At 49.2% G+C, this 22,301-nt stretch overlaps 1 protein-coding gene across 1 annotated transcript in view; it reads right to left on the reverse strand.

The window, feature by feature from the left end:
• Positions 1-4,162: 4,162 nt before the first annotated feature.
• The window catches only part of GRK4 (G protein-coupled receptor kinase 4), a 47,112-nt gene continuing 28,973 nt past the window's right edge, over positions 4,163-22,301 (reverse strand). The window contains exons 5-10 of the mRNA XM_032593020.1: positions 12,743-12,832; positions 11,565-11,773; positions 8,032-8,166; positions 6,074-6,211; positions 5,564-5,701; positions 4,163-4,281 (exon numbers count right to left, since the gene is read on the reverse strand). Of these exons, the coding sequence (XP_032448911.1) occupies positions 4,228-4,281; positions 5,564-5,701; positions 6,074-6,211; positions 8,032-8,166; positions 11,565-11,773; positions 12,743-12,832 (764 nt within the window). The 3' untranslated portion in view covers positions 4,163-4,227. The remainder of the gene's footprint in view (positions 4,282-5,563; positions 5,702-6,073; positions 6,212-8,031; positions 8,167-11,564; positions 11,774-12,742; positions 12,833-22,301) is intronic.

Here is a 22,301-nt window from a genome sequence, read left to right on the forward strand (position 1 = left end):
TGCCCCTCCCCCGCTCGCATTCTGTCTCCCTCTCTGTCTCAAAAATAAACAAACATTAGATATTTTTAAAAAAAAAATTTTAAGTATTACTCTAGAGACATTATTGGATAAGCACTCAACGATGGAGGTACAAAGGTGTCAATCAAAGTAATAATATCAAAAAGATGAGACGCCATCGATGTCCAACAGTAAGGCATTGGTAGAAACATTCATACTTTCATATATCAGAATGCCCAAAAGCCATTAAAAAAATGACACCTTCAGGAGGATGTGGAGAAACTGGAACCCCGTGCACTGTCGGTGGCAATGCAAACTGGGGCAGCTACTGTGGAAAACAGGATGGAGGTTTCTCAATGACCCTACGACCCAGCAGTCCCGATTCTGAGTATTTACCCAAAAGAATTGGCACCCGGGCCTCAAAGAGATATCCGCCGGATTCATAGCCGCCGAAAGGTGGAGACCCAAGCGCCCGTCAGCGGATGGACGGACAAACGGTGTGGTCCATCCACACAATGGAGTGTTATTCAGCCCTAAAAAGGAAGGAAACCCCGGGGCGCCTGGGTGGCTCCGTCAGTTAAGCTTCCGACTCTTGATTTCGGCAGGTCACGATCTCACAGTTCATGAGTTCAAGCCCTGAGTCTGGTTGAGTGCTGACAACATGGAGCCTGTGTGGGCTTCTCTCTCTCTCCCTTTCTCTCTCTGCGCCTCCCCCCCCCACCCCCAACCCTGGGCAAGTAAATAGGTAAACATTAAAAAAAAAAAGGGGGGAAGGAAATCCTGCCACCTGCCACCACCTGCATGAACCGTGGGGACATTATGCTCAGTGAAATGAGCCAGTCATGAAAGGACAAATACTGCATGATCCCCTTTATAGGAGGTCCCTAGAGTAGTTAAATTCAGAGAGACAGAAAGGACATGGTGGGAGCCAAGGGCTAGGGGGAGAAAGGAGAGTTGTGTTTAATGGGGACAGAGTGTCAGATTCACATCAGTCTAGAGATGGGTGGTGGTGACGGTTGCACAACAATGTGAATATACTTAATGCCAAACTGGACACTTAATGTTAAGGGGGTACATTTTATGTAGATGTATGTTTTGCCACTGAAAAAATAAAGAAAAAGAAATACTTCATTTCTTTTTTTAAATTTTATTTTATTAAAAAAAATTTTAATGTCTATTTAATTTTTTGAGAGAGAGAGACACACACACACAGAATCCAAAGCAAGCTCCAGGCTCTGAGCTCTCAGCACAGAGCCCTACACAGGCCTCGAACTCATGAACTGCGAGATCATGACCTCAGCCGAAGTCAGATGCTTAACCAACTGAGCCACCCACGTGTCCCCAGAAATACTTCATATCTAATGAAAATCTTTACCAGAAGAAAAACCTAGTTTTTGATGAAACTAACAGGGAACTTTGAAGACATTTTTGGTGGGAGAGGAAATTTTTAAAAATTTTCAGAAGGGCAGTTTGTTCTCATAGGTATATAATATACATTCTTTTAAAATGTCCATATACCTTTTTTTAGTATGTAATTGTGCTTCATTGGGGGAAAACAAATAATTTTTACAAGACAATGTTTATTTTTATCTATTTTTTGTTTTTTGTTTTTTTCAAGTTCATTTATCTGTTTTAAGAGAGAGAAAGGAAGAGCATGAGCAGGGGACAGGCAGAGAGAGCGAGAGAGGGAGAAAGAGAATCCCAAGCAGACTCCACTGTGTCAGCACAGAGCCTGACATGGGGCTTGATCTCATGAACTGTGAAATCACGACCTGGGCCGAAATCAAGAGTCAGTCACTTAAACTGCCTGAGCCACCCAGGAACCCTTGTTTATTCTTATCTTAGTAATAAACAGATGTGGTCAACAGAAAAGGGCAGACAGTGCTTATAAAGAAAACAGCATTCCTCTGTCCCTTTTCCACCCATCCCAGTGGAAATGGGCAGAAAGCCCATGGAAAGCCACTTGGAATTGCTTTAGCTCTTTCTTGCAGCGTTTACATCAACCGTTCATACACTTTAACCGAGGGATCCCCTGCTACAAATCTACCTTAGAAACACTAACATGTGCACAAAGATAACAGTACAGGGATGTCCATCCCACTGGTGTTTATAGCAGCAAGAAAGCTGCAAACAATGATTGTGTGGATTGTCTGATACATGGTGGCCTAAATGTGCAGTAAAAGATAATATTTAAATGACATGGCAAGAAACAAGTTAACTACAAATTATATAAATATAGAATAAACTGCTGATAGGGATTATCTTTGGACAGTGGCTGATATTAAAGGTGAATTTTTCATTGTGTAGCCTTTACTTTCAAAACTCTCTTCAATACATGTGTACTTGCTTACAACCAGAGAGGGAAGACAAGTCAACACGTGAAGTTCTGGTCTGAAAAAATCCTCCCTAGATTTGTTGCCTCAGTCAGGACTCTTCGCTTGGTCTTGGAGACACTCAGCTCAGACTGGCTTAAGCAGGAAAAAAAAAAAAAAACAAAAAGGAAGAAAGGACTGAACTGGTCCCTGGAGCTGTGCACAGCCCCCCAACCCTGAGGGCAGAGGACCCCTCAGGCTCCCCTGGGGCCGGGGCTCTGCAGGCAGGTGGCTCCACCCCCACGAGGGGCAGGAGTGTCCTCGGAAGGGATGAAGGCAAGCTGGAGGACCACCGCCCCTGTGCCCACACTGATGGAAGTGTCCGGAAGGCCTCAGAATGTAAACAGGTGGTAGGAAAAAAGGTGATTTTTATTTTCTTTAGACTTTTTTTTAGAAAATTGTTTAGATTAGTCTAATTTTTTAGAAAATTAGCCTGTAATTTTTACCAAGAGCAAGCATTACCCTCCCACAGTTACTAACATATTTACTGAGCGGGTAGCACGTACCAAACGCTCTACTGAACGCTTTACGAAGATGCTGAAGTTTCTGTCCCCACCTCCTGCCGTCTCCATTCTGGAGACGAGGGCCCCCACCTGAAGAGAAGCCATCCCTAAAATAAAGGTAACTTGTGTCTCCCCTCACCTGGGTATAAAGCACACTCGGGATCAACGTCTGCTGGTCTCCAAGGACAAGGCCAGGCGGGGGCTTTCCTTGAAACACTGGCCCAGCGCTACGGTGCTCCAGCGGCTGACAACACGCGTGGAAAACCAATTTCAGACACGCCGTGATGCCGACGGCACTCAGAAGCACCTCCGGGCGCAGGTCTCCGCCAAGGCAGAGCGGGCGGCCGTCCCCCTGGGGACACGCGGCGGACCCTGGCTCACTCTCCTGCACACCGCCGTGGGGTGGTGTCCCAGCATCCAGAACAAGTCCTTGCCATTGGCTCGAGTCGCCGAGATCTGGGCCCTGGCTTCTCACCCCACAGCCCCCGCTGAAGGCCACACACACGTGGATACGGGAGAAAGCACCAGTTCTGCCCCTCGGGGCCACCCGCAGAGGTCTGTGTGCACCCCACCCCCGGGGGCTGCACAATGCCTGTGGGTGTGAGCGCCCCTCCCCGGGCAACAGAGCCCACGTTTCCACCTGAGGTTTGGGGCTCCGCCTTCTTCTCTGGGCAGCAGGGGCTGAAGGAGAGTTACTGACCTCAGAATTCTGGGGGCTCCTGCCGGCTAGGCGCCAACCAGCGCTTGGAAGGGGGCTCCTCGCCCACGACCACCTCCCACCTGTGCGTCAGGCCGGGGAGCCCGCGGTCCCAGAGACGCGCTGGGGGTGCCGCGGTTGGGTGAGTCACCGCTGCCAGCCACGCCCTGGCCCCAGGGTGCTGGAAACGCCCCTGGAAGGTGCACGGCAGCCACAAGGATGGGCACACGCCCCGGCGGGAGAATCTTGGTGACCGAGGCGCAGATGTCAGCCTGAATGCAAGCGGGTGAAGGCTTTTTGACGCTGAGGCCCTGGGGAAGGTGGGGCCGGCCTGTCCTCCCCCTCAATGACACCGGAGGGCACTCTGGGCTGAGGAACAGGACCCTCAGCTCTGGACACTGGTGGTCGGATGCCCAAGCCCTCCCCTCTCCGTGGCACAGGTCCACCCCTGGGGGTCTCAGCATCTGGGTGGTGCACAAGGGCCTTCGTCTTCAACCCAGCTTTGGTGACAAGGTGATTCATGTATGAATATAGAGACGTCTGCAGACTCATGAGGCTCTCATTTTACGAGGTGTCACATGTTTATTGCTGTTCACAGATGGGGTCAAACACCGCGCTCGTGCTCCTGGGCGCTGGGGCCCGGCTCTGCAGTGAGTGGTCACACCATTGAGGGCAGCTCTTCCTTGTCGCTGGGGACACCGTTAATGCAGCCCTGCAACAGGGCAGAGGGGCTGGGTCAATCTCTTACCCGCTCGGCCGGCTCAGCTCTCCCGTGCTGGACGCGCAACTTTACAACCGCGGGGAGGGGGACCAACTTTAGGGCTGAGTTTCACACTTCCTCTCATCACCTCACGGTAGGGAAGCTGCTCAGTTCACACACACACACACACACACACACACACACAGCGTCTCAGATTCGCTTTCTCTGTCACACACCCAATTGCAATTCCTCAACCCCGAGCTGGGCCTGCAAGGAAGGAAACAGGGCCCGGGCTCCCCCCGCGAGCACCGGGTGGCGCAGAGCGGCCCCTCCCGCACCAGGACACCACAGCTGCAGGTGTCCCTGCCCGGCAACCTGCTCGCCTCGGCTCAGGCCTGCGTGTGGAGCGTGTCCAGACACGACTTCCTGCGCATGGACAGACCGACCGTGCTAACGCACGCCTGGCCCCCGTTCTCCAAGGAAGTGTGGTCATGGTGGACAGGCCCGACAGGCCTTTCCCACCCAAGGCGTGTTTTTTACGCTGAGCAAAGATGGACTCGAATGTTAGTGGACAAGCTCTGAACGAGGCCTTCGAGAACGGACAGGGCACCAAGCAGGATAAGCCGCTAGTCCAAGGAGAACTGCACTAGGGGGAAACATTTCTAGATACGGCCCGCGAAGTGTCTCCGAACCACTCCTCCAGGTTCTCTGTGAAAGCAGGCTAGCGAGGGAGCGGCTGTGAAGTCAGAACGGGAACGGAGTAATCTACATGGCGTATACCGTTTCCAGACTGTTCTCCACGACACTGATTTCGGAGCACGCTTAAGTGCTTTGTCACTGAGAGAGGGATCTGCTTCGGAGGCAGGTAAGCCCTTTTCCTTTTTGGATCAGAACAGTCTTTGTGCCAACAGCAAACGACCTTGCGAGGGTTTCTGAGCCCCCGTGGGGCTCAAATAGCACCACGTTGCCGGAGCACTTAAGTTATGTTTCTTTGCTTTTAACACGTCACGTTTTTTTGTTTTTTTTTTTTAATTTTTTTTTTCAATATTTTTTATTTATTTTGGGGACAGAGAGAGACAGAGCATGAACGGGGGAGGGGCAGAGAGAGAGGGAGACACAGAATCGGAAACAGGCTCCAGGCTCCGAGCCATCAGCCCAGAGCCCGACGCGGGGCTCGAACTCACGGACCGCGAGATCGTGACCTGGCTGAAGTCGGACGCTTAACCGACTGCGCCACCCAGGCGCCCCGACACGTCACGTTTTTTAACGAGCCAAAATAACAAGATGTTCCTACCCCTCTTCTGAGGAGTCTATAGAAGAAGCCTCTCTTTGGTTTGGGAACTGGGTGGCACAGTGTCTCTTGTAGATCCAGTGCCACATATTCTCCAGTGTCACTTTCGTTGATGTCCTTAAAACAACCCGATTCGATCATCTGCATCCACAGAGAAGTGGGGGACACCGCGAGGTCAGTCGGCCACTTCCCCCCCTCACCCCCCCCCCCCCCCGCCGCCGGCAACCGTGCCCAGCGCTCCGGGGCCACCCCCATTCCCGTCCTCTTTCCTGCTTGCTGACTCCTTCTCGGGGTCCCTGCCCCGGCCTCCTCCTCCTCTCCCTGAGCGCACCCCCAGAGCAGGCCAGTACCGTGGGCACCGGGCACCGGCCAGGCCCGCTTTCGAAGTGAGACCCATCGTGGACAACTATCCCCTTCCTGTGCGTAATGTTACCTCCAAGCACGCGCGCACGCGCGCGCGCACACACACACACGTTTCCTCCTGGCAGCGTACCCCGTAGGAACCCGCAGTACCTCGTTCTGCCAGGGGATGGAGACAGAGCCTGTGGCAAATTGGCTGTAGAAAGTATCATCTGTGGTGTCCAGGTAGACTCCCCTCACCGTGGAGAACTGGTCGATATCCACGACATCCTTACAATACACTGCCTTCGGCTGTGTGCAAAGAACAAATAGGCGTTGGCCTCTGAGATGACTGGAATCAATCTTAGTTTCCTTAATTACTAAGAACACGACGCATATGAAATGGACCCATTCACACCGTATCTGAAGCCTTTCCCTTCTCCAGGGAAGTCTCCTCAGTCGCAGGCCCTGCCGATGCCCTCTGGCCCGCAAACCTCCTGAGGCCCCCGCCCTCCTCTGTTCTGCAGTGGAAGGTGGGTTACAGGCAGAGGCAGGGATGAGGAAGGGCAGGGCGCAGTCCCACCTGTGCCTCCAACCCTCGGCCTCCTTCACGTGAAGCGCCCTCTGCAAAGTCTCAGTGGAAAACAGCAGGTCCCGCCTCCCCACCTGCTGTCAGAGGTCATCTAGTGGTGGGGAGCCGACCCCTCCTCTGGGACAGGAGCCCAGGCCGGCTGCCCTGAGGATCAAGCAAGCAGGGCGGGGCCAAGCCTGGGCCGCCGCCTCCTCCGTGCAGCCACCTGTGCTTCTGGAAATAAGGAGTCGGCAGCTACAGACCAAACCGTGATAGTGCAAGAGGCACTGGCAGTCCTGAGAAATGTCCTGCCCACGTGCCGGAACCTGCACAAAGAAGTGACATTCCATAGGTTGCCGGTCAGCACACGTCAGAGCAGTGCTATCCGTTCAGTCCCCACACAGCGGGGGAAGGGAGCAAATGGTGGCCACACTCAGGAGGCAGTCCACGGGAGGCCGAAGGCCCAGAGCCCCGTCCTGCCCTCCCCCCCCCCCAGTAGACAAAACTGCCTACCCCACTGCCACCGGACTCTCCTGTCAAGTGGCCCCCACGGGCTCCTCTGGTTACGTTCAGCAGAACGCGCAGAACAGCCCCGGAGCCGGGACCCGCCAGGGCCTGCCCCAGGCTCGCCGGTGTGGCAAGGGCATCCCCGCCCCTCCCCGGAGAAGACCGCCTGCCTTCCCTGCTCCTCTCGGACCGACGGCCCGTCTCAAGTCCCTGCGGCACACAATCACTAGCCAGGGGGTTGGCCAGTTTGTAACCTGTCTCCCTGCCTAGGTCCACAGGCTGGATCGAGCTCCACGGCAGCGAGACCTGGCTTTCCCGTTCTCCCTGTGGCCTCAATCCCGAGATCTGTGTCCTGCGGGCAGCAGGCACCCCATGGATCTGTAGCTCGTGAGCTAATTCAAAGGAGGGAGGCACCGAATAACGCACTGGAGTACGGTATAAACACCGTAAGCCCTGAATCACACCCTGCAGAACTCTCTCCTCTTCACAGGTCTGTGCTGTGCCTGCAGCAGGCGGTTCAGGAGAGAGTCCGGACTGCTTGCTGCTCATTCGTTCACACTTCCATCCACGGGAGCTCACTGCCTGGTGTTCCCACAGGCGTGGCTGCAAACCGGGCTCTGGGCGCGGCCCCCGCCGCAGGCTCACGAGGAGACTCACGAGGAGGCTCACGAGGAGGCTCAGGGGACCTCCAGGGCTGCCGGTGTGGAGCCAGGAACTGGGAGACGCATACAGGGCAAGTGCTTCCCAGACTAAAGAGGCAGGCGTGCCCGCGCTGACACAAGAAAGGGGACGCCGGAGCATGCAAGGCCTTGCCGGGCCCGCCGAGGAGGCCGTGGGGTGGTGCTGAGGTTCTGAGTGGGGCAGGGCCAGGCTCAGCTGCCACGAAGGCCCTGAGGGCCCGTGAGGACAGTGTGGTGCGTGGCGGGGGCTGGGGAAGGGGGTCCAGGGTGGGGCACCCCGGGCACGGCCGGGCTGCACCAGGTGACCCTGTAGCTGCTGGAACAAAATCACTGGGTCACGTGACCCCCTGCTCCTCTCTAGACAACGTACTTACATCAGGACAGAAAGGGGGATCCAACATATTTGCTGCCAGCTTCTTAAAGTTAATGTCCTTGAACACGGGGTGTCCCTTCACTTCCGCTGCTGCACCGCTGAAGCCCAGCCGTTGTCTGGGATTCTTGGTGAGTAACTGTGCCAGAGGCAGAAGCGAAGTCAAGTTAAGCTCCTGGGACGCGAGAGAACTCAGAAAATCTCCGCAATAAGAACCAGGGAATTAGGCGTGGCAAAGAGCACCTCCATCCAAACAAAGTTACGCAAATTTCAAAGTTTCAACCAAACCTCGTTAATTCAGATTTCTCTACTTTAGAATGCATGGTGCTTCAAAAAAAAAGTGGAAGCTAATAAAATAACCCTTGAGCCACCAGCAAATAAAGCGTGGGCTAAGTAAACCTTTGAGGAAGAATTTTAGCCATGGAAAAGTTAAGGGGCTTTTTTAAAGGAAAAGAAACTGTCAAGAACGTCCGATATGCCATTTTAATGCTATGTTATGTTTATAACCAGAAAGTTCTTTATTCATTAACTAGATCACTGAGGAACTCAGATGAGGCAGAATTTTGGCAAACCTAGTTCTGGAAATTGTATGTTCTTAAAGTGATCAGGCAGCACCTCTTCCTAAAGTGTTCCTTACTCACACACTCATCATCGTCACCAGTTCAAAGAGGTTCATCCACGGTTACTATCAGTCAGTAAGGCTGGGGGTGCTCAAAGCAACATGGGAGGCCAGGGCCTCTAAAGCACAGCGGAGCAGGCCTGGGGAGCCCCTGAGCTTGTACCTAAGGTTTTATCGGAGCACAGCCGGGCCGTTACCTGAGCTGGGCCCAGGGCCGCTTCTGCACTGGAGCGGTGAAGGACCAGCTGTGAGAGGGACCTGTGAGGCCCAGGCACCTTTACTCTCTGGCCCCTCACAAGAGAGTTTGCTGGGGCGCCTGGGGGGGCTCAGTCGGTTGAGCGTCCAACTTCAGCTCAGGTCACGATCTCACGGTGCGTGAGTTCGAGCCCCGCGTCGGGCTCTGTGCTGACAGCTCGGAGCCTGGAGCCTGCTTGGGATTCTGTGTCTCCCTCTCTTTCTGCCCCTCCCCTGCTCACAGTCTGTCTGTCTGTCTCTCAAAAATAAATAAACATTTACAAAAACAAAAAACAGGAAAGTTTGCCGACCTTGGCCTCGCCTCGCCGCCAGCACCCACTTTTCTGAACAGAAATCAACTCCCAGTGCAACGCACGCCTACCCCGTTCACCTCGGCAGACCCACGGCCCTCATGTGCACTGTGCCCTCCGTCTAGAAGAGTCGTGGCCTGGCTCTCTCAGGCTCCAGCTTCCCACCTCAGACCTCCCTCGGCATACCTGTCACGACTGCTGTGACGACATCACGTGGGGAGCTGCTTGGAACAAAGCCTCCAGGGCCGGGGGGGACTCCCGCTCACTGCTGTGGCCCCAGCACCCAGCCGGGGCGACAGCTGAGTAAGATTCAGTCAGTGCAGCTACCCCTCGCACACTTCGTTAATTCGGAACAGATCTGGAAACTAACTGCGGTGCCAGATACAATCCCCACATCTCAGGGCTCCGTGACTCCACCATCCAGCCCGTTGCCAACACACACCCATCCAGTGGCCTTGGACTTGTGGTCAGAGAGCTCGGTTGGGATCAAGTCTGCCCACCGCCGTTGACGATGGGACATCACGAAAATCAAACTCTTAACTTTTCAACTGTGAGGCTAAGAAGATGCCCCAGAGATCCACCATGGGATTAGATGAGACAATCTGTCAAAGAGTTTTGAAAACTACAGAAAGGTGCCCACGTGTCAGGCGCCACTCTGACCTCCTGCTTGGGTCACCGTAAACAGCCGGCGTTTCCTCTTCCCTGCCTTCTGCTCTGTCGAGCACAAGTGCAACACCCTGACCTCACACCAAGTCCAGGTCACGCGCTCGGCACAGGTGCAGGGTGCTGGGGGCAGGCAGAGAGGGCGAGGGGCCCCGCAGAAGCCTGCAGCACCACCCCCCCGCCCCGGCAAGTCCCTGTCCCCACAGGTGCCATCCCCCTCGACTGCCCTTGCCTCCCAAGACGCCCCCTCCTCTGGTCCTCGCTTGCTGGCACTGAACCCCCTCTCCAGGAAGCAGCCGCTGCCGATCTGTGTTGCCAGGCCCGGCACACACACAGCTGCACCGCCTCCCGGCCAGCCTGTGGAGGAGAGGTCGTCACCACCCACAGCTTAGAGGCGAGAAACCAGAGGCGCCGTCAGGGAAACCTGACGTCAGGGAGCGGAGATGTGGCCCCTCGCACAAGCTCCAAGCCAGAGCCGCCAGCCCCAGCACGGGCACTCACGCGGGCACCGCTTTGCTCCCCGGCACCCCTAGCAGAGAACAGCACTTCTCCAGCCTGAAAAGCCCCGAGTCCTGGTTTCTTCCTTGTTGACAGCACCCGTCAAATCCTGCTTTTCCACTACAGTTCTTTTTCACGTTAGGTCTACGCGTGCATTCCTTGGGGGGCAGGCTCTTCCAACTCCATGTTTTTACATTCCCACCGCCCTTATCAGTGCCTGGCAGATCACAAGCACTCGGTCAAATAGCAGCTTGGCCAGAGTGCTGTTAAACGTGGAGGTGCTGACCCAACACTGCCAGCTCCCAGCAGAATGAGCTGGCGGGGAGAAAGGCCAGCCTGCTTCCGCTGTCCGGTGACGGGCCACAAACATTGGTCACATCATATATGGAAACAACAAGGGAGGGAAAACAAAACAGGTACTCTCCAGCCACCGACAACTCACCGAAGTTACTGATCTACTCAGTATAGCGGCTGTTGGTCCCACACCCACTTGGGGACCCACGCCCGGCCTCTCTGTGGCCTCCTCACCAACGACCTGGTCCTCCGCCCCCCATTCCTGCCACTCTCTCTCCCTAGACTCTTCGTGACCAGCCAGACCTCCTGTCCTCTCCACACGCTCCCCCAGACTTTCTGACTTTGGCAAGGAGGGACCAGACTCCAACGAGCTGGGCCCCCACCTCGCCTAGAGCCCGCCAACTCTGCCCCTTCCCTTGAGCCCCTCTTCCTCACCCTCCTATAACCCCTTCGATTCCACTGTCCATCAGTCAGCCACCCCTCGGCCTCCGCCCAGCCCCACAGCTTCGTAGGGCCCTTCACACATCAAGGAAGGTGGCAGGCACGTGGCAGGCCATCAGGTCAAGGTGTCTGCTGTGACCATGATTCCCGGCAGTAGTTAAAAGGAAAGAAACATGAAAAGACAGAAAAACCTCACTGTTTCTAAGATACTGAAGATGCTGCTTTGTCTTTACTTTTGCAGGAAATGATGACCTTGGCCCCACCTTCCCTGTCAGGTGCGTCTTTGGAGAAAGCAAACAATGACTGCTCTGCTTTGCTCCCATTGGCTGAAGCCCAGTCGCGTCGTTTCCCGGGCAAGGGCAGGACGTGTGGCGCCAGCCTGGCGCGGAGACTGCTGGGTGTCCCCAGTGCTGGTGGCAACAACTACAATGAGGCAGAGGGTGTCTCCCAGCCCGGTCCCCCCGGAGCCCGACCCACCATTCTGCAGACGGACTTGGCGTCCTCGGAAAACTTCCTGGAGTACTCCTCTGTGTCCTTCTTCACTCTGCGCTCGACTTCCTGTCGCTTGACCTTCTCTTTGAACTTTTTGAATGGAGAATGTCCCTGAATCATTTCATATATCAGGCAGCCAAGTCCCCACCAATCAGGACTAAATGTATAGTTTTCATTATTGATAACTTCAGGAGCTACACAGCAAATACAGGAAATGTAAATTAAGTTTTGGTTTTAAATTTTCTTGCAATTACTTACAAATAAAACACTATAAATTTAACATTTACTACAACATGAACCTCGGAAATGTGTTAAGGGAAAGGGGCCAGACGCACATGGCCCAAGAGTGTGTGATTCCACGCACATGAAGCAGGCGGAACAGACCAGTCTGCAGGGGCTGGGGCGGGAGGGGGTGCTGATGGGCGCGGGGTCTCTTTCTGGAGGTGAGGGCAACACCCTGTGGTGGTTGCACAGCTCCGTGAGCATGCTGAAACCCGCTTCAGAGTGGTGGACTCGACGGTGTGGGACTCATGTTTCAACAAAGCGGTTACTGGACACGGTCGGTACGATCCCGGAGCGTGGAACGAACAGCCACAGAATAAGGGCCACGGGGAAAGCAGTGCTCCATCTAAGACCCCGCTCCTGAGGAGCGCGCCCCCTCAGAGACCCAGAAGCATGCCCATGGGCACCCCACGGGCATCGGCCGCCTATTCCCAACACGGGAAGACCCCGCGGCAGCCGGTAGCACACACAGTGGGGGCGTGGGGCTCTCAGGGTCCCTCCTGCTGGAGGCCACCCCTGGGTCAGGCTGGCACTGCTGGGCTGGGAGCTGACCCCAGGCCAGGGCCTCCCGCTCACAGAGGCTTTGCAAAAACCAGGGAACGGTGGTTTCACGAGGGGCCTGAGAGGCCAGAGGGCACAGCGTGGGGACTGCGGCAGTGAGGGGGCCCCGTCCTGTCCCGATTCTGCCCTCCCTCAGCTGTGTGACCCTGCAGGCCTCACACCCCGCCTCTGTGAGACAGGAGGGCAGACGGAGGGCTCCCTCCGCAGTCCCGGCCCTGGCGCCCGTGCCCCTCCAGGCGGCCTGGACCTGGTCTCAGGTGTGTTCTGGGCATGCAGCACCTGGGGAGAGGGCGAGGCCCTCCAAGCGGCCCCTCACATACCCATGTAGCCGACGGTCCCCACTCTTCCTCGGACGGTCCGGCCCTCCGGGACCTCCACGGCTAAACCCAGGTCTGAGATCCGGATGTGCCCTGTGTGTTCAAGCACATCACACAAACCACACGGGGTGTGCCGACACATTAACGGCAAAAAACCATGGGGGAAAACCTAAAATTACGTGTACTTTCTCCGCATTCCATAAGACGCTATGCGGTTCCACTAACACAACAGAAAACCAGATTTACAGCTGCCTACTGACCAGGAAGCCCTTTAACTACAACCACTTGATGAGACAGAAGCATTGCATTTATTATTTTATATCCTATAAATAAAACTGTAATGCATAGTACATGAACTACACAATCGAAAATAAACACTTTTGATCAGAACACCAATAAGCCTATACGCAGGGACAACAACAGATGAATAAGGAGTTTTTCTCTGAAGAACAAATCGTAATAGCAAAATAATAAATAAAAATCAAGGAAATTCATTTAAAAGACTGTTACGGGGGCGCCTGGGTGGCTCAGTCGGTTAAGCGTCCGACTTCAGCTCAGGACACGATCTCACAGGTCCGTGGGTTCAAGCCCCATGTCGGGCTCTGTGCCGACAGCTCGGAACTGAAGCCTGTTTCGGATTCTGTGTCTCCCTCTCTCTCTGCCCCTCCCCCACTCACGCTCTGTCTCTGTCTCTCTCTCTCTCTGTCTCAGAAATAAACATTAAAAAATGGTTTTTTTTGTTTTTTTTAAAGACTATGTTATGTGTTAATGCCTGTATGTAGAAAGATTTAAGTAGTTATTAAATTCCTTATGAAAATAACAACTTCTAGAAAGTTTTCTTTTCAGAGTCTAGAAAGATAAACCAGCCCTGGAGGCAGACACCCTGGTCACCATGTTCACCAGGTGTCCCCAGCTTCTGACACAGCGTCTGCATATAGTAGGTGGTCAATAAATATTTATTGAGGAAGTGAGTGAACCAACCAATAAATGTGTGCTGAGCATTGAAAATACACAACATACTGATCAAGGCCCTGGGGCCATTTTACAACAGTCCACATTATGCTCTAGATGGAAAGATGACTCTCCCTTAGCGTGCCTGCCACCAGGAGTCACATCATTCCCTGCCCACCATGGGGGAGGCCGGAGGCTGGTGGGCACAGATTCTGGAGCCACGCGGCCCAGACGTGAGTCCCAGCTCTGCCACTTATTAGCATGTCTCAGTTTCCTGCTTTCATACACAAAGATTTCCTCAATAAGGCAGCTTTTATGTATTTTGTGTTTAAGTACAATACTGGCACGTCGTGAAATTTTAAGTAACCTTTCTTATTTTTCTTTTAAAAAGTGATTTTTTTTAACTGGGACATGAAAAGCAAAACTGCTGACAAACTGTGTTTGAGAACACGGCCTGTTGTGCAGACCGCGGGGAAGCCGGTGCACACACACCTTCCTAACGGGCACACAGACCAGCATAGACGGACAGCCCCCTCACGAAGAATTTGGCAACGTCTGTACCCCTGCATGGGAACCCATCCTTCAGCCTCACATCCCCCAGGAGTCTATCCCAAGGACACACTAGATAAGGCAGGAAACGGCACGTGGACAAATTTATGCAGTAGAAATAGCAGAAGACGGGGAACAGCCTGCTGTCCGCCTGTGTGCACCGGGCAGATCCTGCTGGTCCCTCCACAGGCAGGCGGACAAGCGGGTAAGCAAGGTCTCTATTCGGTGTTGTAGAGTGGTCCATGTTACATATTAAAGCAGCAAAGTGGGGGCGCCTGGGGGGCTCAGTTGGCTGAGCATCCGACTTTTGTTCAGGTCATTATTTTGCGGGTGCGTGAGTTCAAGGCCTGCCCCAGGCTCACTGCTGTCAGCCTGTCAGGGAAAAGCCCACTTTGGATCCTCTGTCCCCCTCTCTCTGCCCCTCCCCCGCTACCACTCTGCCAAAAATAAATATATATTTTTTTTAATTTTTTTTTCAACGTTTATTTATTTTTGGGACAGAGAGAGACAGAGCATGAATGGGGGAGGGGCAGAGAGAGAGGGAGACACAGAATCGGAAACAGGCTCCAGGCTCCGAGCCGTCAGCCCAGAGCCCGACGCGGGGCTCGAACTCCCGGACCGCGAGATCGTGACCTGGCTGAAGTCGGACGCTTAACCGACTGCGCCACCCAGGCGCCCCAAAAATAAATATTTTTAAAAGGAAAGAAAGAAAGAAAGAAAGAAAGAAAGAAAGAAAGAAAGAAAGAAAGAAAGAGGGAAATACTCTAATCATATGAATGTCATTAGGAACTAATATTTTCAGCATTAGGATTAAAAAACCCAAATGTGAAACAAAGAAGTTAAATGAGAACTGGAAATATCAACACGAATTCATGATGAATATTTTCTTTTAAAACAACGTTTTAAAAAAGTTTTTTTTAATGTTTATTTTATTTCTGAGGGAGAGAGAGACACACACACACACAGAATCAGAAGCAGGCTCCAGGCTCTGAGCCGTCGGCACACAGCCCGATGCGGGGCTCAAACTCAGGAGCCGTGAGATCATGACCTGAGCCGAAGTCGGACGCTTAACCGACTGAGCCACCGAGGCGCCTCTAAAACAATGTTTTCAAGAACAATGTTTTCTAGGAAGAATGACCATCATGGCATCAAAGAACATCTTAGCACCCACACTGTGCTCTCACAGAGCTGCTTTCCACATAGAGGACCAGGGCCCTTCAGAGAAACAGTTGATTCCAGGCCTTGGTCAGCACACGTGCAAGGTAATCCTGGAACATCTTTAATAAGAAACAATAACAGAAAACAAGGAAGTTATTAAAGGCTACTGGGCATCCACTGGCTGAAGATGGGACAAAAAACATCAAAAACATCAAAAAGAATAATTACTCGAATGGATGAAACCATATCAACATGTTAAAATCCATACGTTCATAATGATACCAAAACAGAACAAAAATCTCATGAGCATCTTGGAGAATGATAGAGAACTAACACAATACTCTGAAAAGTGGAAATAAAAGACGTGTTCAAGTATTTCACCCGCTTTTCCTGAACAAACAGGTAAAGGACGTTCCTTTTTACAGATGAATCTCAACAGGTAAGTGCCAAAGGAGTGACGGAATTAGAATAGCACCATTGTACAATCCTGGAGAAATGATGGGTCTTGATGTTGATCATTAAGCCGTTAAGTGAACCGCTGGCGGGGAACGAATAATGGACGGATCAGGCTGACAAAGCATCTGAGAGCGCTCATCAATCTGAACACCGTAAAAAGAGAGACACTCCGGCATCATATGCCTCCTGATGTAGTACAACAGGAGTTACACACACAGTGTGCTCACCAAAAATCAAATCTGGACCTATTCCAGCCTCCAGATCTAACTACTGGCTTCCAGGGAAAGTAGGGCAGTAGGAAACATGTTAAATCCAGCCAAGTCCAGAACACAGGAAATTCTACGGGACAAATGTCTGTGGACTCGTGTGGCAGGGCGGCCATAACCCAAGTGCCCAGACCAAGAGCCCGAGGGCAGGCGGCCTCTCCGCTCGGGGTGTAGAGGACCGCTCTTGCCCTGTGTCTTGACAGCGTCCCCCACCCCTTGCATGCGTGTCTTAACCCCTCCTCTTGCAGGAACACTAGTCAGATTCAATCAGGACTTTCCCCAGCGGCTTCCGGCAACTCTAATCACATCTTTAAAGACCTTAACTCCACTGAGCTGCGAACAACACGACCTTGAACTACGCGGGCGCACTCATGCGTGCGGTTTTCTAAATATAGGACAGGGCTACAAACGTATTTTCTCTTCCTTAGGATTTTCTTAACATTTTTTCTCTGGCTTACCTCATTGTAAGAATACAGTATATAATATTATGACATATAAAATATGTGTTAATTGACTATTCATGTTATTAGTAAGGCTTCTGGCCAACAGTAGGCTATTAGTAGTTAACTGTTATTGTTTTTGTTGTTGTTTTTAAGTAGGCTCCACGCAACATGGGGCTCGAACTCACAACCCTGAGATCTAGACCTGAGCTGAAGTCAAGAGTTGGTAACTCAACCAACTGAGCCACCCAGGTGCCCCAGTAGTTAAGTTTTGAGGAGGGTGAAAAATGATCTGAGGATTTTTGACTGTGTGGGAGTTGGTGCCCCTAATCCCCGTGTTGTTCAACGGTCTACTACATAGTCACGCTCTGAGATACTGTGGGTTAGGGCTTCACAACATGAACTTTAGAGGGACACAATTTGGTCCATAACACCTGGTTTCACAAACAAATAAATGACAGAAAGAAGCAGGGAGAAGAAACCTATGAAGTTAAAAAAAAAAAAAAAAACTCAACCAGATATCAACCAAATGTAATGTGAACTTCACGCTATATTCAACACACAACTATAAAAACATTTGTGAAATAATGAAGGAAGATTTAAAACTGATGGTATATTAGGTGATATTAAGGAATTGCTAAATACTTTTGGATGTAATAATAGTATTGGGTTTATGTTTTAAAAAATAGCATTCTTACCTTTGATATATATTTTAGAGATAGAAGAATATGATGTTTAGGACTTTCTTTAAAATCACTGTCAATGATAAAATGCTACCGGTTTTTACAAAAATTCACTACTTACCTTGCTATTTAGGAATATGCCTATTTCATAAAACCGAGGTCTCTGCTATAGAAAACATAGGAATGATACGGTTTTCTTTTTTATGTCAGCTACCAGCTACATTTCACAAACCAAGTCCCTCTTAATTTATAAGTTTTCAAAAAAGAGTGTTGACATATTTAGGATGGACAAATGGTAAATATACCTTACAACCTGGAACAGATGATAGTTAGCATTTTTTAAATTTAAATTTTATTGTAATTCCAGCACAGGTAACATAGGGTTATATTCACGTCAGGTGTACAACATACTGATTCAACAATTGTATATATTACTCGGTGCTCGTCAAGATAAGTGCACTCCTTAATTCTCATCACCCATTTCAACCATCCCCACCCCCGTCTCCCTTCTGGTAACCATCAGTTTGTTTTCTGTAGTTTTTTGTTGTTTTTTTTTTTAATTTTTTTTTCAACGTTTATTTATTTTTGGGACAGAGAGAGACAGAGCATGAACGGGGGAGGGGCAGAGAGAGAGGGAGACACAGAATCGGAAACAGGCTCCAGGCTCTGAGCCATCAGCCCAGAGCCTGACGCGGGGCTCGAACTCCCGGACCGCGAGACCGTGACCTGGCTGAAGTCGGACGCTTAACCGACTGCGCCACCCAGGCGCCCCTGTTTTCTGTAGTTAAGAGCCTGTCTTTTGGTTTCTCTCTTTATTTTCCCTTTATTCATTGCTTTTGTTTCTTAAATTCCACATATGAATGAAATCATATTGTATTTGTCTTTCTCTGACTGACTTATTTTGCTTAGCATAATACTCTCGAGATCCATCCGTGTTGTTGCAAATGGCAAGATTTCATTCTTTTTTATGGATGAATAGTATTCCATTGTATGTATATACCACGTTTCCTTTATCCATTCATCAGTCGGTGGACATGGGCTGCTTTAATAATTTGGCTATTGTAAATAATGTTGCAATCAACATAGGGGTTTCAAATTAGGTTTTTTGTATTCTTTGGGTAAATATCCATAGTGCAATCATAGGGTAGTTCTATTTTTAATTTTTTGAGGAACCTCCACACTGTTTTCCAGAGTAGCTACACCCGTTTTGCATTCCCACCAACAGTGCACAAGGGTTCCTTTTTCTTCACATCCTCTCCAACACTTGCTGTCCCTTGTCTTTTTGATAATAGCCATTGTGACAGGCATGAGGTGATATTTCTTTGTGGTTCTGATTTGCATTTTAATATAGGACAGTAATGAGGGTGATGAGGGATATTGAGCATCTTTTCATGTGTCTGCTGGCCATCTGGATGTCTTCTTTGGAAAAGTGTCCATTCATGTCTTCTGCCCATTTTTAATTGGATTATTTGTCTCTTGGGTGTTGAGTTTTGTTTTGTTTCGTTTTGTTTTTTCGTGGTCCAAAGGGATGTTCCTCTAAGTCATAATTTGGACCAAAATAGACCAAAGACATAATTAGTCCCAGAAAAGATAAACCAATATCAGAACTTTAAAAATTGAAGAAAAAGAGAGAATTGATGTGAAAATATATCTTTCAATAATAAAGACTAAAAAGAGTAGACACAGAATCAGGAAATTCCAGTATCCACAACAGAGAACAGAAAAGAACTTTCACCAATACAGGTCTTATGTCATGATAATGTAAACAACATTTTGGAATGTACAATTCAAGAAATTTTTTTGTAAAAGTATATAAAGTTGTATGTACCCACCAACAACAGACACATTTTTATCACCCTTGGGTCCAAGAGACATTGTAATGGGAAAGAGACATGTACATAACTGTGTGATTACTTCAAGTCTGAGATAACAACAAAGATTTTGTACAGATGTAGAAGACAAAGAAGGACACTTGAAACCATTGGTATTCATATCAGTGACACGAACTAGGAATTCATACACTTGGGATCCCCATCAAGGAAGAGGCACCTGGAAAGTCAAAGCCACATTCATAATAATGAAAAGATTTCTGTCCCGCCTGAATTTTCATGAACAAAATACATGAAGTGTTTTGAAGTATTCTGAAGTTTTCCCAACATTGTGTCCATTCAAGATCATCTCCATTGCAATTGGCTCACATTTTAAATAAGATTTTAAGGGAATTTAAATGCTTTCCCACAGTGTGTCTGTGCTCACAGATTCCTAGGATACCTGAAGTCTTTTCCCTGGTGCTTAAGTTCATAGGATTTCATGTCACTGTGCTTTCATGTGTGTCCTCGAAGGGAAGAGGGACAAGTGAAGGCTTTCCCACAGAGCAGTCATTCACAAGGTTCTCCCCACCAAGGGCCATCACACATACTTGCAAGTCTGTGGGACACTGGAAGGTCTCACCAGAGTCCTCACATACAAAGGCTTACTGTCCACTGTGCACCCTCTTGTGTTCTTGAAGGGAGCAGTGGCTTGTGATGGTCTCTCCCCAGGGTATTTCTTCATATGCACTCAAAGAGATGAGGAAAATTTGTATGCCTTTCCACACTCCTTACATTCATAGGGTTTAATCACGCTGTGCATTTTCAAATGACCTTGAAAACTTTGCGGCTGACTGAAAGCTTTCCCGCACCCCATACACTCAAAAGGTCTCTCCCCAGTGTGTGCCCACATGGTGCTTGCAGGAGTGATGGACACCTGAAGGCTTTTTGGATGTTGAGTTTTATAACTTCTTTATATATTTTGGATATTAACCCTTTATGGGATATGTTATTTCCAAATATCTTCTCCCATTCAGTAGGTTGTCTTCTTGTTTTGCCATTTCCTTCGCTGGGCAGTAGCTTTTTACTTTGATGTAGTCCTAATACTTTATTTTTCCTTTTGTTTCCCTTGCCTCAGGAAACATATCTTAAAAAATATTGTTATGGCTAGTGTCAGAGAAATTACTGCCTGTGCTGTCTTCCAGGATTTTTATGGCTTCAGGTCTCACATTTAGGTCTTTAACACTTTTTGAGTTTATTTTTGTGTATGGTATAAGAAAGTGGTCCAGTTTTCCTAACACCATTTGTTGGAGAGACTGTCTTTTCCCCACTGTATATTCTTGCCTCCTTGGTCATAGATTAATTGACCATATAATTGTGGGTTTATTTCTGGATTTTCTATTCTGTTTTATTGATCTATGTGTATATTCTTGTGCAAGTATCATACTATTTTGATTACTACAGCTTTGTGGTATATCTTGGAATTTGGAATTGTGATACCTCCAGCTTTGATTTTCTTTTTCCAGATTGCTTTGGCTATTTGAGGTCTTTGTGGTTCCATATAAATTTTAGGATTGTTTGTTCTAGTTCTGTGAAAAATTCTGTTGGTATTTTGATAGGGATTGCATTAAATCTGTAGATTGTTTGCAGTAGTATAGACATTTTAACAATATTGGTTCTTCCAATCCATGAGCATGGTATATCTTTCCATCTGTATCGTCTTCAGTTTCTTTCATCAATGTTTTAAAATTTTCAGAGTACAGGCCTTTCACCTCCTTGGTTAAGCTTATTCCTAGGTATTTTATTTTTTTGGTGTAATTATAAATGGGATTGCTTTATTAATTTCACTGCTGCTTAATTATTGGTGGGTAGAAATACAATGGATTTTTATACATTGATTTTGTATACTGCCACTTTAGTGATATATCAGTTCTAGCAGTTTTTTGGTGGAGTCTTTCAGGTTTCTACATGTGGTGTCATGTCATCTGCAAATAGTGAAAGTTTGACTTCCTTGCTGATTTGGATGCCCTTTTATTCCTTTTTCTTGTCTGATTGCTGTGGCTAGGACTTCCAGTACCATGTTGAATAAAAGTGGTGAGAGTGGACATCCTTGTCTTGTTCCTGACTTTAGGGGGAAAGGTCTCAGTTTTTCCCCATTGAGGATGATATTAGTTGTGAGTTTTTCATACATGGCCTTTATTATGTTGAGGTGTGTTCCTTCTAAACCTACTGTGTGAGGGCTTTTATCATGAATGGATATTGTACTTTGTCAAATGCTTTTTCTGCATCTATTGAAAAGAACATGTGGTTTCATCCTTTCTCTTATTGATGTGATACATTACAATTGATTGATTTGCAAACACTGAACCACCCTTGCATCCCAGGAATAAATCCCACTTGACTGTGGTGAGTGATTTTTTTAAGGTATTGTTGGATTTGGTATGCTGGTATTTCGTTGAGGATTTCTGCAACCATGTTCAGAGATATTTGCCTGTAGTTCTCTTTATAATCATCTTTTTTTTTAAAACCTAATTTCACCACAAATGTCAAGTTCTGCTTTACAGACAAGAACAGAAGCCCTAACAAGCTGTCTAGATGGGAAATGAAAGAGTTACTCTTATGTTCTATGGCTTCTGGTGGAAATTAGTTCTTGGGAATTGTAACTACATGATACTAAAAATCCTAAAATCAATCACATTCATAAGTCATAAAGTATAGCTAGGATTACATTTTTAAAAATTAAAAGAATAGGAAAACAAGAAGAAAAGATTTAAAGTCTCCTGAAATCGGAGCACCTGGGTGGCTCGGTCAGTTAAGCGTCCAACTCTCAATTGCAGCTCAGGTGATGATCTCATGGTTTGTAAGATCGAGCCCTGCGTCAGGCTCTATTCCGACAGTACAAAGACTGCTTGGGAGTCTCTGTCTCCCTCTCTCTCTCTCTCTCTGCCCTTCCCCACCACGCACGTGCATGTGCACATATATGCCCTCCCTCTCTCTCTGTCTCTCAAAATGAATAAACATTTTTTTAATCTCCTGAAATCAAGAAAAGCAAAACAAAGTTCTGTAGAATATTCCTTTCCATTCTTAACAGGAATGTGACCAGGTGCACAGCATCAAAAGAACAAATAACAGTAAGGACTACAGACATGATGCTGGGCTCCTGCTTCGGGGCAGGGTGGTGAAGGTCAAGGCGGCCCATGCTACTACCAGCCACAACTGCAGAGCCTAACAAATCACACAAGCCGTCCTCC

Source organism: Lynx canadensis, chromosome B1 (assembly GCF_007474595.2).
Source record: "Lynx canadensis isolate LIC74 chromosome B1, mLynCan4.pri.v2, whole genome shotgun sequence".
Taxonomy (NCBI): domain Eukaryota; kingdom Metazoa; phylum Chordata; class Mammalia; order Carnivora; family Felidae; genus Lynx; species Lynx canadensis.